The sequence below is a fragment of the Ceratotherium simum genome, chromosome 5 (genome assembly GCF_057802395.1).
Source record: "Ceratotherium simum simum isolate JZ-2026a chromosome 5, ASM5780239v1, whole genome shotgun sequence".
Lineage (NCBI taxonomy): Eukaryota > Metazoa > Chordata > Mammalia > Perissodactyla > Rhinocerotidae > Ceratotherium > Ceratotherium simum.
In genome coordinates, this window is record NC_141904.1 from 15142959 (window position 1) to 15157280 (window position 14322).

General features: G+C 49.7%; 1 protein-coding gene across 2 annotated transcripts in view; it reads left to right on the forward strand.

The window, feature by feature from the left end:
- Positions 1–1041: 1041 nt before the first annotated feature.
- DZIP1L (DAZ interacting zinc finger protein 1 like) overlaps positions 1042–14322 on the forward strand; it is a 47340-nt gene continuing 34059 nt past the window's right edge. Inside the window, exons 1-4 of one of the 2 annotated variants that reach the window (XM_087430523.1) lie at positions 1042–1270; positions 3547–3689; positions 9235–9816; positions 13341–13437. In XM_087430523.1, coding sequence (XP_087286649.1) covers positions 9316–9816; positions 13341–13437 — 598 coding nt within the window. In that variant the 5' untranslated portion in view covers positions 1042–1270; positions 3547–3689; positions 9235–9315. The remainder of the gene's footprint in view (positions 1271–3546; positions 3690–9234; positions 9817–13340; positions 13438–14322) is intronic. The other variant, XM_087430522.1, reaches the window with a different exon arrangement.

Consider the following 14322-nt stretch of genomic DNA (forward strand, 5'->3'; position numbering starts at 1 on the left):
AAGGTTCATTCATGTTGTAGCAAGTATCAGAATTTCATTCCTTTTTTAAGGCTCAATAATATTTCATTGTATGTATGTACCACATTTTGTTTATCCATTCCTATGTTGGTGGACACTTAGGTTGGATTGTTTCCACCTTTTGGCTATTGTGAATAATGCTGTTATGAACATGTGTGTACAAATATCTGAGTCCCTGCTTTCAATTCTTTTGAGTATATATCCAGAAATGGAATTGCTGGATCATATGGTAATTCTATGTTTAAATTTTTGAGGAACAGCCTTTCTCTTTTCCATAGCAGCTGTACCATTTGTATTCCCACCAGCAATGTACATGGGTTCCAATTTCTCCACATCTTTACCAACACTTGTTCCCATCCACTTTCGCTTTGGCTGCCCCAAGATACAGAGTTTGGCAGATTGAGGCTGGGGTTGGAGAAAGACTTAAAAAAATTCTCAGAAATCTGAGTCTAACTAAAGCAACGACTGGCTGTAGGAAGGGATCAGGGACTGATTATCAGGAAAGAATTCTTTGGTCCTGGGTTTCACAGCTGGATCCACAGGGCAAGCCCGAAGGTTGGGGGCTAGGGGGCTGGTTACCATCTGACCAGGCCTGGGACTCACTCAAAGGACTAGCGTCTGGCAGGATCAGAAACCCAAGAAGGTCCCTTTAGTTTAAGGCGGGTGGGCTGGGCTGTCTGTCCGGAAGGCTGCAGCTTCCCCCAGCTTTCAGCAGGCCAGCGGTTGAACCGGGGGCAGTGTGTGTGTGGTGTGTGTGTGTGTGTGTGTGTAGACAGAACCCCGTCCAGCCTCCCTGGGCTCCACGCGGCCCGGCCTCTCAGCAAGGCCTAGGAGCCATTCACTTGGATCCGGGATTTTCCTAACGGATTAAACGTGGCATTCCCTCCTCCTCCCTCAATAACAGGCCTAAAAATAGCTCCTCCCAGGGGGCTGGGGAGAGGCTCCACCCTCCCTGGGGTGGGGTGGGGCTGCTGTCGTGGGAGCGGGAGGCGTCGGAGACCCCAGGCCCGGAGCTGCGGGCATCTCTCGCCCCGGCCCCCAGGTCGGCAGCGCCGGGGGGACGGGCCGGCTGGGTCCCCCGCCCCCCACAGCGCCGGGGCCGCTCGAGGCTGAGGGCGCATCCCGGCCCGCGTGGCGGCGAGGATTCCGGGAAGGGCCGGGGCGCGGGAGCGAGCCGGCAGGCTGGGCCGGGCGAGAAGGGGAGCCGGCGCCTCGGGACCTCTGCCCGCTGCCCGGGCTCCGGGACCCCCAGGTGAGCCGGGCCGCTGGGAAAACTATGTCAAGAATTCGGGCCGGGAGGGGCGCGGGTGGGGCGCGTCCGTGCAGTCCGAGGGACCCGTTGATCCGTGCCAGGGGCCGCGGGCGGTTAAACATTAGCGGCTCCAGCCCGGGAGCTGCGGGCGCTGCGCCCCGGCTCGGCCCGCCACCCCCAGCTCCCTCGGCCTGCGCTGGACCGCGGTACCCCGGGAGGGGAGCAGCAATGACTGAACCCCCAGGACTGGGCCTCGCTGGCAAGACGGCCTTGGATTTCTACTTTTTGGAAAAAGTAAAATGATCTGGGGCGCTTGATGCTCTGATTCTGCAGGTAAAGGGGATCTTTTAGTAATGAGATGATTTAAAAACACACACATCGTTATCCCTAGTTCCTTCTTGCACTCCTGGGCTGGAGTTTAGCAGGAGGCGGCGATGGTGTTTGCGTTTTGCGGTGGCTGCAGGTAGACGTCACGAGAGACCTGCTTCGTACAGGCCAGGAGGGGGTCTGGAGGGCCTGGGCAGGGGCTGCCGCTCACCCAGCACTCCTTGGGGCCGAGGCCTGTCTGCTGGGTGGGTGGTCATCCTCCTCAGTCTCAGTCCCTAACGCCTCCTCCTGGAGCTGAGGACTGGCCAGTGAGAACAACCCCACCTAGAGAAGGTGGGTCCTCCAGTCAAGTGGTTGATAAGTGGTCATTCATCTGTCTTGTCAGCACCAAGGGTCTGGAGACATCTCCCTCGTGTGGAAATATTTTTGGATACCGTCCAACATGATAAAATGGTCCCAGGATGTTATACGCTTCAGGTTGGAAACAGAAACCTGAATTCACTTGTGCAACATAACTGGGTTCTGCCACAGAGGTGGGATTGGGTGAAAAGGCTTGTTGCTCAACTGAAACTGACAGGAGCAGAGAAGGACAGCTTGGTGGGCTGTTCTGGACCTCCTCGTGGGCCCCTTGCAGGAGAGCTGGTCCTGGTTGGCAGGGTTAACCACCTGCAGTGCCACCTGTCATGAGGCCTTGCACCTGTAGGGAGGGTTTTTGTGGGGGTCTGATGGCCCAGGCACTGCAGAGGGAGAAACTCTACCAAGAAGCAGTGACTCCTCCGTAGGAAAGAAAACAGCAGTATATTCTAAGCTGGTTTTCTTTCAGATGTGAAAAGCAGTGTTGGTTTTTGACCATTTTCACCTGGGAAGATAGGTCATGTCAGTATGTAGTCTTCTCTAAAATACTTCTGAGCAATGTCAGTCAAATCCCCACTCCCAATTTTTTATTTTGAAGAAAATCCTTTTGCGGCAATAACTTAAAATAGGCTCCTGACAAAACCGTGAATGATTTCTTTTAAAAATATCTCCTTCAAGGTGCTGGGAATGGAGGCCAGCTGTAGGGGAGAGCTGTGTGCCTGGTGGCATGGATCTCTCTCTCACTCCTTGATGGTTCTGGGAGTGGGTGCAGCCTGCATGGAACGCAAGAGTGGAAAGGGGGACTCCTTTCTTTGGAAAACAACAGAATCAGAGCAGAAACCTAAGGCGTGTAACGGTAGGGCTCCAGGAGAGGGCCAGGGTCACTCATCTCCGTTGGGGTCTCTAGTGTTCCCTTGCCTACTGAGTGTGCACAGCCTGTTTGCAAACTATGTGAAGGTCTCCTTGGCAGCCACCACAATTAGCACTAATGACACGCCTGAGCTCCCTGGGCAGGCCCGGCTGCAGTTAGCTCAGAGCCAGGGCGGGCTGGTAAATGATTGCCTGGCAGCCACCTTGGAAGCTTGGCTCCTCCAAGTGCTCCTCTTGGCTGCATTCTTGAGGAAGCAGAAGAGACAGTAAGGTGGCAGCAGTGGTGGTGTAGTCTAGCTGTCAAGTTATATTAAATCAGTCAGAGTTTATTAAAAAAATCAGCTGTTGGGTTGATTTCGTGGAAGTTATCTGACAGATTATAGGTGGGCAGCTTTCAGAAGAACCATAAAGTCTCCAGGAATTGTCTCACAGTGGATGGCTGCCTTGCGGGGTGGTGAACACCCCATCACTGGGAGTGTGCAAAGCACGGGTGGTAGACGGGCTTTCTTTCTTGGCTGTGATTGCCCAGGGAGAAACCATCTCTTCAACAATGAAGTGAGTTTGGAATGCTAGCATAAATATCATTCTTTTGGTTCCCACTAATTTGTGACATTGCTCGAGGATTGGGAAGTTTCTGAGGACTCCATCAAAACATCTAGAGATGGTTAACACAGCTCCAGATTTCCTGACAGTGAGTCGTGTCTGCCTTGTGTTTCTATTCCCAGATGTGGGAAAAGCAGTCTGCTGATAATTCGGTCTGGAGAAGCGCGGTGTTCCTGCCCCCTGGGGCGTGTGGTTTCCAGGTAATCTGCAGCACTTGCATTTGGCTTGTCTTCTGCCCATCCCAGCCGGGACCCACGCCGTGGAGGTGAGTGGTGTTTGGCTAAGCTCTGCTGAGATACAGGGGGAGTTAGGGACTCCAGCGCTGACCCTGTTGTGATTTGCTGAAAACTCTTTCAGTCCTTGAAGTTTGGTCAAGAAATCTCAGGTACTGTAATTTCCATAATGGGAAATAATTTACGTATCGTCATTGTCATCATTAGGAGGTGGTTTGGCATGATTCAAAAGCTTTGGAGTCTGACAGAAGTTGATTGAATCTTGGCTTCGTTACTTAGTAGCTGAGTGACTTGGGGCAGGTCCCTTAGCTTTTCTGAGCCTCAGTTTCTACACTTGTCAGATGAGACAAATCATAGCTACATACAAGACTAGGAACAGCACTTTCAAAGGCTGGCACAGTGCCTCGCACACAGATACTTAGCAAATGATGGCTGCTATCATCATCGTCATCTTCAAATTCCCCCAGTTCTGCTCACCTTTTGATGTCAGAGCCCTGGGGCTTCTGAGAATTGGACTCTTGGGGTTCTAGTGGAAGACAGGAATGATACTTTCAGGGTTCAGTGAGTCCTCGTGAACTCAGGCCCCTAATTCATAATTCCGTATAACTGGGAGTGGGGCTGCCATCCTCAGTGCTTACAGTGTGCTCAGAGTGCAAATGCGAGGGTTTAAGGGCTGCTTAGGAAGCGAGCTTGACACTGCAGCCACATCCTGACAGTTGGCGTGGGCGCTGGGGCTCCTCACTGGTGGGCCTGAGCCCACCTACAAGGGCTCCCGCACTCCAGGCTTTCGTTAGTGGGCAATGGGATTAAGCTGTGGACACAGATGGTCAACAAATCAAGCGTTTTACTAAGTCTGACTGGCATTTCTCTCCAATGAGTCCAAATTAAGGACTCCTAACTCCATCTTTACTCTTTATCCTAATTCTTGCTGGTCCATAGCCTCATTTCTCCAAGACCACAAGAATATAGAATTTTGAGGCAGATACTCTAAGATTTTGACAATCCTGGTCAGTTCAGTAGCAATCTGGGCTGCAGGTAATAGGCTAGGGGTGGAAATACAACAGATAAGAATAAGCCGTGGTCTCAGCCCTTGTGGAGCTCATAGCTGGGAGAGTCGGGGGGAGAAAGGAGACAGAAATGTCCTGGTGCAGCCCCTCTTTGGTGCTCCCACAGCACCCTGTCCTAGCTCCTACCCTGCACTTACCACTCTGTAGGGTCATTTCTGTCTTTCTGGAGAACAGACTCTGGAGCCAGACACCATCACGTACTAGTTGTGTGACTTTCCCCTCTTCATTTACCTTGAAGTTTCTTTGTCTGCGTACTGGGCTGTTGTGAGAATGAAATGGAATGATACATGTAAAGCCTCGTAACCGTGTGTGGAGCACACAGTGCCAGACTGTTAACTATTTTTATTAACAATGGCAGGGACTGTTGCCTGGGTCACCGTCAATCCTCAGTGCCAGTCACAATGCCTGGCACTTGGTAGGGGCTCAGGAATCATTCGTTGATGGGATGGATGAGTGAATGATCCCATCCCGTGATGCACGGCCACCCCAACCCAGACCAGCCTGTGGGGAGGGCGACCAGAGGAGTGTGTGCCTGTGCTCTGGGAGCCCAGGGGAGGGGCAGGGAATTCTGACTGTGGGCCTGGGGGGGATTTATGGTGGCAATCATGTATCAGCAAGGCCTTGAAGCATACATTCCCCTTCAGGAGGAGCAGGATGAAGTGGTGGAGGGCCATCTATACCAAGAGGCAGCGTGCTACAGTGGCTAAGAGCTCAGACTCTGTAACCAGGCTGCGTGGGTTTGAATACTGCCTCCTGCACCTGGGGCAAACTTCTTCCCTTCTTTGTGGCTTAGATAATAATACTGTCTCCTCAAGGGATATTCTGAGTATTACATGAGTTATTCTTTATAAAGTACTTAAAAACAGTACTTATAAATAAATAGCTCAGAGATATGAAAGTGTGGACAGCAAGGAATATGGTGAGTGGGAGATGCAGCTAGAAAGGTCGTTAGGAAACCGTTCTTAGAGGTCTTTGACTATCTTCTTAATGAATTTGGAACTAGCCCATAAGGAACACGTACAATCCATTCCCGTATGGCTGAAGCTGTGAAGGTGGCTACCCCTTTTACACAGGGCGTGCGCTCCCATTTTGCCGCAATCCCCAGCACTCCCTGTCCCCACACTCCCTCCTGCAGTGGTTCTGAATCAGTAAGTCTGGAGATCTGCATTTCCCAGTGGATGCTGCTGCTGCTGGTCCAGGCACCACACTGCCTGATTGTGTCTTGGACACTAAGATGGGGAATCAGTTGCCATTTGTCATCAATTTGTACTGTGGTTTCTCTTATACCTGGCATGTTTCCTGTGTTTAGCACACCTTCCTGGCCCTGGTAGGATTTGAATTTGCAATTTCTGGCATAATCCGTGTTGGAAGGCTGGGTCTAAAGGTCCCAGGAGACAGGTGGGCCAGTGAAAAAGAGATTTGGGGGTGGCTGAGGCTCGGCCTAAAGCAGGCCTATGGTAGGTAAAGCCATGGGTACGTGCAAGCTTGTCCCCAGGGAGAGTGTGCAAGGAGAGCGTGCAGGGAGAGTGTGCAGGGAGAGATGGGTTGCGGGTGAACGGCAGAATGTCAGGGGGGCAGTGGCACACCCTGCCTTATAGGAAGGGTGAAAGGATAGTAGCTGTTCAAGGAAGAGGGTGGAGGGATCGAAGGTGTGGGAGGAGAGCCGAGAGAGCTGCTGGTGGAGCATTCTTGGCCTTATTATTAGAGACAGGACTGTGGGCAAACGCCTGAGGCCAAGGCTTTAATAGTTAAACAGTGAGTTCTCAGGTGAGCTCCGGTCTGTGGGAGGACAGAAGGCAGGTGTCCTGTTACCCCTGCCCGCAGCACACCTGGTAACCCGCTGTTGCTCCAAGGCACGGCTTGTTGTAGCGATTGTCTCTGAGGCTCCGGTGACATGGTTGCAGCTTGGAGCTGAGCATGGTGAGTATTGTGTCGCCCGCCTCCTTTTTTATAACATGATACGTTAAGTAGAAGCGTGCCGGTCTTCTCTTGATGGCCATGGTGGGGGTGCTCGTGGTTGGATGGTTTTGTTTTTGGAGTATGTATTGGGGAAGAGTCTGAGGAAGGGAAGCATGGGAGCTGAAACTGAAAAGGTGGGTCAGTGGTCTCAAAGACTCCATGGGCAGTCTTTGAGACCAGGCTAAGGGGTTTGGACTTGGTACTGTGACAAGGAGCCACGCTGAGCTCCTGGGTGAGGGGCAGATGTGTGGTTAATACACGTCGGTAAACCCAGTGCCTGACACTGGGCCTGGCCCCAGTAGGCATCCTGTAATGTGGGAGGAGGGAATGAATGAATGAGTTTGAGGGATAAGCGGTGATGATCTGGTCAAAGCAGAGTTTTAGGACAAAGGCTAAAACTTTTAGCCTTTGCATCAAGCCTCAAGCATCATGTTGGGTGGTTCACAGTCCACAAGCCTCAAGCATCATGTTGGGTGGTTCACAGTCCACAAGCTTTGGAGCCAGACGCAGCTCCAGTGTTCCTTCAGCTCTGACCTCCCCGTCTGGGCAAGCCGCTTCCCCTCTCCAGACGTCAGTCTCCTTGTTGCTGAAATGGGAGGAGTGATGCCTGTTTGAAGGTTTGTGTTTAGAGTTGTTAGCGGGCGCAGAGGCTGGCACTCCCTGCGCTGTGGCTGGTATTGCTGAGGGCTTCCCCTCCATCTGCCCCACTTCTCACGGCAGCCTGGGGGTGGGCGGGCAGGCCTATCACCGCCATCACTGCCTTTCACAGATGAGAGGCTCAGCGGGGCCGGGGCCTTTCCTGGAGGCCCTTCCCCTCTGCAAACCCAGCCCCACTGTTTCCTCAAGGCCTTTCTCTTCCTGAGGTCAATGACCTTTCTCTTCTCTCACTTTTTATTGCACTTAAAAGTCTGAATCACGTGATCTAGAAAGAACCTGATTAAATATGGTCACAGGCACTTCTTGTTGCCTCAGTCGGATTCTAAGTTCCTCAAGGGCATAAATTGTATTTTTTTCTTTAAAAAATTATAAAAGTTATAGATAATGATGCGAAGAACTTTGAGTAGTATAGAGAGGTGGAAAGTGGAAAATAGAAGTCCTCAAACCTCTGTTCCCACTTCCCAGAGGTAAACGTAAACACTAACAGCTTGTTTATTTTTCTAGAAATAGTTTATGCTTATTAAATAGTATAGATAATGAATCATATATGGGAATCTAAATTAGTATATTTTATTTAATTGTGATTATATATGAATAACAAATACAAATCATTCATGTATGTGTATATATATGTATATATATTGTGCATATATGTATCATTATCATCATTGGTAAGTGTAAGGCCTGTCTATCTGTCTGTCTATCTATCCATCTCCTACCGACGTACTATCCATCTATTCATTTATTTTTCCCCATTTCACATTCCCATTTCCCTCCTCCCTTATAGGCAACTATTCTAATGTGAGATATATATCTATATATATGAGATATACATATCTCCTTTATTTTTGAAAATTATTATTAAATGTGATTATATTAATATATTATTTAAACAGAAATGGAAGTATGTGTGTGTGTGTGTATATATATATATATACACTACTGTACTTTGCTTTCTTGGACTTTGCTGTTACAAACAATGCTACAATGACAGTTTTTGCACAAGCACCTTTGCATACTTGTGTGGGTTTATCTGTAGGATAAATTGTAATTCTTAGTAGTGGAATGTTCATTTTAAATTCCTGTTCCTATTGACAAATTACTCTCTAAAGAGAGAGAACAATTTCTCTGTCTACCAAGAGAGTGGAGAGTAGAAGCTGAGTCTTTTGACGACAAACAGGAGCTCTTTTCTAAACCATTAGCTTTGAAGAAAAAGACTGTGCACCATCTGTGTGGACTCATGGCCGCTCTCCTAAGCACGCCTGGCAGTGACGGACGTCATTTCACTCCCATCCCACAGGGGGAACATGGTCAGATGACCACACCTTACAGCTGGGGAAACTGGGAAACGTAGCCCACCTCTGTGTCCCCCTGACCTTGTGATTACGAGAGGAGAGGATGGGGTGTGGTGTGGGAGACATTAGGTAGCACTGCCACCCAAGGCAAGTTGTTGGGCTTCATCCTGAGGTCAATGTAGGGTTGCAGAAGGACCCACGTACACATTTGACAGCTCCCCCTGACAGAGCCCTCTGGCAGGCACTCTTGCAGTGGACTGGGGCATGGGGGTGTTCACTGAGGATCTACTATGTGTCAAGCTCTAGGCTGGGTGCTTCACCTGCCTCATTCCTAACCATGAGCCTGCAAAACAGGCCCCATGATCCCCAGTGTGCACAGGAGGCTTACAGATATGAAGGGTCTTGCCCAAGCTGAGGCTCTGAATCCGCGTCTGTGTGATTGTACAGCCCACACCCTTGCTTTCCAGAGCTCTGCCATGTCGGTGCAGCCCAGCCTGCTGCAGCTGTCGTTCAGATCCCTTAGGCTCTTGCTGGCCTCGTGTACGGTACATGCAGCCACATGCATCTTGCCTAACTTGGACTTGCTTCTCATTTTCCAGGCCCTCTCTCAGCTCCTTTGTCTGCTGCCGTGGCCTTGGGGGCATCCTCCCTCGGTGGTCAGCCCAGGGCTTCCCCTGCCCATGCAGTCCCCTGCTACCACTGCTGAGGGCCTCAGTGGCCCCCTCTTTGGGGCCTACACACTCCCTACCTTCAAGTTCCAGCCTCGCCGTGAGAGCGTGGACTGGAGGCGCATTAGTGCCCTGGATGTGGACCGCGTGGCCCGGGAGCTGGACGTGGCCACCCTGCAGGAGAACATTGCTGGTGTCACCTTCTGCAATTTGGACCGGGAGGCGTGCAGCCGCTGTGGGCAGCCTGTGGACCCGGCACTGCTCAAGGTGCTGCGCTTGGCCCAGCTCATCATCGAGTACCTGCTGCACTGCCAGGACTGCCTGAGTGCCAGCGTGGCCCAGCTGGAGGCGCGGCTGCAGGCCAGCCTGGGCCAGCAGGAGCGTGGCCAGCAGGAGCTGGGCCGCCAGGCTGACGAGCTCAAGGGGGTGCGGGAGGAGAGCCGCCGCCGACGCAAGATGATCAGCACCTTGCAGCAGCTGCTCATGCAGACAGGCGCCCACAGCTACCACACGGTGAGGAGTCTCTGCAGGGTGGGGGGAGTGGGAGGGCTGTGCGCCCAGCCACCGGGCCACCTGGGCAGCACCACCGCCCCGGACCCCAAGGCCCTGTGGGCCATTTCACTGGTTAGGAGCAGGTTTTAGAGACGCTGCTCATGGCCAGAGAGCCCGAGGGTGTCTGATCAGGTTCTAAAGTGTGTATGTATGTATGGAATTTTACATATGTGGCAGGTGCGTGTATGAAGGATGTGTGTGCATAGAGTGTGTATGTGTTTATGGAGAGGGTGCATGTCTAGCGTGTGCATGTGTGAATGTATGGAGGGTGTGTGTGTGTGTGTTTGTGGATGGTGTGAATATGTGTGTCTAATGTGTGCATGTGAATGTTTGGAGGGTACATCTGTGTATGGTATGAGTGTGTATGTAGACTGTGTGGTGTGTAGTGTGTGCTTGTGTATCTTTAGAAGTGTGTATATAAAGGTATATTTATGGTAGGTGTGGCATGGTGTGAGCGCGTGAAGGGTGTATAGGTGTCTAACGGTTATGGAGAGCATGGCTGTGTATGTATGAAGGGTTTATATGTGCATGTATGTGGTGTGTAAGGTGTGTGTAACAAGGGTGTATGTATGTGTGGAATCAACGTGTGGCAAGAGACTGGTGGAGCCAGGCCCATTCTGGAAAAGTGACTCCATTATTCAACTAAGTGACAGTTCATTCCCCAGAGTGGCATTTGAGTATTTGTGTGTATTTCTATAGAATGTGGATTGGAGACAGTCGCTCTTTAATAGATTGTCATGGTGGCCAGGCCCTGTGCCAGGTTCTGAGGATGAAGGCACAAGTCATGCTGGTTCAGGTTTTCAAGAAATTCATAGTTTGGGGGTGAGTGGAACAGAAGGAATCATTATGATACAATGTTAATGGATAGAATGTTAATTTATATAATTTATATAATATTAATTACGATAAAAAGAGTCAGGATCCTTTCAGTAGTAAGTGACAAAACAGCAATCTTACTTGGTTTAGGCCAATAGGGAATTTATTGGTTGATTTAACTGAAAAATCCAGGGTTATGGTGGGATTCAGGTGTGGCTTGCCCCAGGAATCAGACGATGGCACCAGAATGTAGTTTCTTTCTCTGCAGCTCTTGGCAATTCTTCCTCAGAGTGGGATCCATTCTCAGAAAGATTCTGTCCATGTGGCAGTAAGTTGGGCCACTGTAATGCCAGTTTCTCATTTTCTCAGATTCAAGGCTGGCATGATAGAGGGCCTTCTTTGGTCTCACCAGCCCAGCTAGTATTTCACTGTGTGTCCTGTGTTTGGCTGTGTATGGGTCTCCTACCCATCTCTGACCGAGTCATGGGTCCCAAGGACGCAGGGTTCAGATTGGCTTTGGTCTGGATCACGTGTTCATCCATGGACCTGGCAGTGGACTGAAGCCCATGGATTGAGAGTAAGAAAGAAGGTAATTCCCAGCAGAAAGCTGGGGGACCATTATCAGAGGAAGAGGGAGTGACTACTGTACTGCTGAAAATGAACTCGTGTCCTTTACAGGTGGAGAAAGTGTTAAGTATGATAAAGATATGGCTGAGGAGCTGTGGGAGCATAGAGGAGGCAGAGGGAGAGTCTTCCGGAGGTGGTGTTTAAACTGAGCCTTGAATGTTGAGCACAGTTTTGTAAAGGAGTGTTATAGGCAGAGGCAGCCAAGGTGAGAAGGGCGTGCAGCGTGATGGCTTTGGAGTGGCCTGAGGTGGGGTTTGGGTGGGGGCTGTGGTGAGAGATGTGGCAGGAGAGGTTAGCAGAGCCAGGTCATGGTGGCCTTGAGTGCCACGGTACAGAGTGTGGCCTTTAGTCTGAAGGCAGCAGTGGCCGTGCAGCTTCAGGTGCCTGGTTTGTGAATGTGCTGCGAGTGGGGAATGGGGGGCAGGGAAGGGTGGGCAGAGGGAAAGGCTTACGATTTGGAATAAGATGCCTCATAAGATATTCCCCACCCCACCCAACTCATATTCCTTCTGACAACTGGAAATTCATTTGTGTCACTTTAGAGCTCCAGAGTGGGCCAAGTCTGTCAATCCAGGTTGTATCCCTTTGGATTAGTTTTGACCGTAGGTGACAGAAAGCCTCAACTCATAACTGTTTGATAGAAGTTTCTTTCTTTCTTTCCTGAACAGAATCTAGAGGTAAGCAATCCATGGGTGGTATGGAATGCCACAACCATTGTGGACCCAGTTCTTTATGTGTTGGTCTGCCAGCCTTGTCATGTGCCTTCTGCCTCATGGTCCAACATGGCTGCCTGAGTTCCACCTATTCAGCAGGAGGAGGGAGGGTGAGGAATGTCATGACTCTTTCTTTAATGACACCTGCCAGAAGTTGTGTATACCACTTCTGCTTACATGTCATTGGCCAGAATTTAGTCACATGGCCACATCTGGTTGCAAGGGAGGCTGGGACGTAGAGTGTTTATTCTCATTAGCCTCATAGCCAGCTAAAAATCAGAATTTCTTTGCTAAGGAAAAAGGGAAAATGGGTATTGGGGGCCAATTTCTGTCACATTTGCCCTTGTGTAAAGATAGCACATAATCTTCCCTCTTACTCTGAGTGACTAGTACTAGCAGCCAGCGAAGCCGTGTTGGAAGGATTTTGAAGTTTTACAGTGAAAAGATGATAGGATAGATTGGCAGTGTCTGAAATGCTTGAGGAGAGTGAAGTGAAATTACAGATGCTGTTATTTGCTATCCTCTGCTCTGATGGTTCTCAGCCCTGGGGTGGGACCTGGACATTCACATTTTTTAAAAAACTTTTTATTCTGGAAAAATTTCAAACACATACAAAAGCAGAGAGAGTAATATAATGAACCTTCATCTGCACACTGCCTGGGCCAATAGTTATCAGCTCATGGCCAATATTGCTGCATTTTTTCCCCTCGCCACTTTTCCCCACCTCTGGGTTATTATTTTTTTAATAATTTTATTTATTTATTTTTTTCCCCCCCAAAGCCCCAGTAGATAGTTGTATGTCATAGTTGCACATCCTTCTAGTTGCTGTATGTGGGACGCGGCCTCAGCATGGCCGGAGAAGCAGTATGTCGGTGTGCGCCCGGGATCTGAACCGGGGCCGCCAGCATTGGAGCGCGCGCACTTAACCGCTAAGCCACGGGGCCGGCCCTGGGTTATTTTGAAGTGTATTAGTCATACAATTATATCTGTAAATATTTCTGTATGTATCTCTAAAAGGCAAGGACTCCCACTTTTAAACATAAGCACGATACCATCATCACGCCCTGAAAAACCGACAAAAAATCCTTAGTATCATCAAATACCTAGTCAGTATTCGCAGTTCCCCAGGGTGCTGGCAGTGTTTTAAAGCTCAGGATATATATATATTTTTTGAGGGGCGTTGGTGTCACTGCTTACTCAGTAAACCAAATTCTTCATTTCTGAAGCAGCCCAGAGGTCCCAGGGAAATGGGAGTTTTGATGTCTGGAGAATCCCAGGCTGACTCAGGTGATCTGATTCTGCACTTCCCGCTACTTCCTCTCTGTGTAGTGCCACCTGTGTGACAAGACGTTCATGAATGCCACCTTCCTCCGGGGCCACATCCAGCGCAGGCATGCAGGCATGGCGGAGCGCATGGCGGAAGGCGGTGAGTCCAGGTGGCAGCCCGGGGCCCTCCTGGGACTGTGGAAGGGCCTGGACTGGTGTTTGGGGGGCTGCGGGGGGCACATACACCACCAAAGCTGCCCTCAGAGCCTCATCATCCAGTCAAGGATGGCTCTTCGCACCGTCCACCGTGGGGGGTCCCGCATGGGGCTGGGGGCGTTTCTGACCACATGTGTAGAGAAGAAGGGCTGGGAGTCAGACAGGCAGGTTCCAGTCTTAGCTTTCTGTCCCTTTCTGCTATGTGACCAAGGTCAGTGCTTCCCCTCTGAGTCTCACTGGCCTTCACTGTGAGGGGCAGTCAGAGGGAGTGACTTTGAAAGGCCCTTACCTCCCGGCCTTCGGTGAACCTGCTCCTCTCTGATGCCAGCTAGGAAGAAGCCTCAATGAGGGAAGGAGCAGTCAGGCCAGTTCTTTGACTTTTTATGTACATGAGCTCATTATGACTTAATCACTTTAATTTTACTGTTTCACATTCTAAAACAAGTAGCAAGGTTGTATGTTTGCCCCATAAAGAGATTTGCATACTTTATATCCATTTTTTGAGGTCCAATAAGAAATAGCTGTTAAAACATAAAATAAATATGGATATGAAAATATAAATAATATAAATAAAAATATAAAAATCCCGTTAAGTAAGACTTTTTCCTTATTTTTCTTCATTTTAATTTCCTTTTCAAAGAACAGACTTAGAGTTTTAAAATAGCACCATTTACCTAGTTACTAGGCATTTATCATATATCTAATTCTTCTTGGTTCTGCATGGGAGGCTGCTAAAGAAACACAGATTTTCTATTTCTTAAATAATTTTTTTGTGTTAAAAATCTATGTCTCTGAAGAGATTTTTATATACCCATGTTCACAGTAGCAT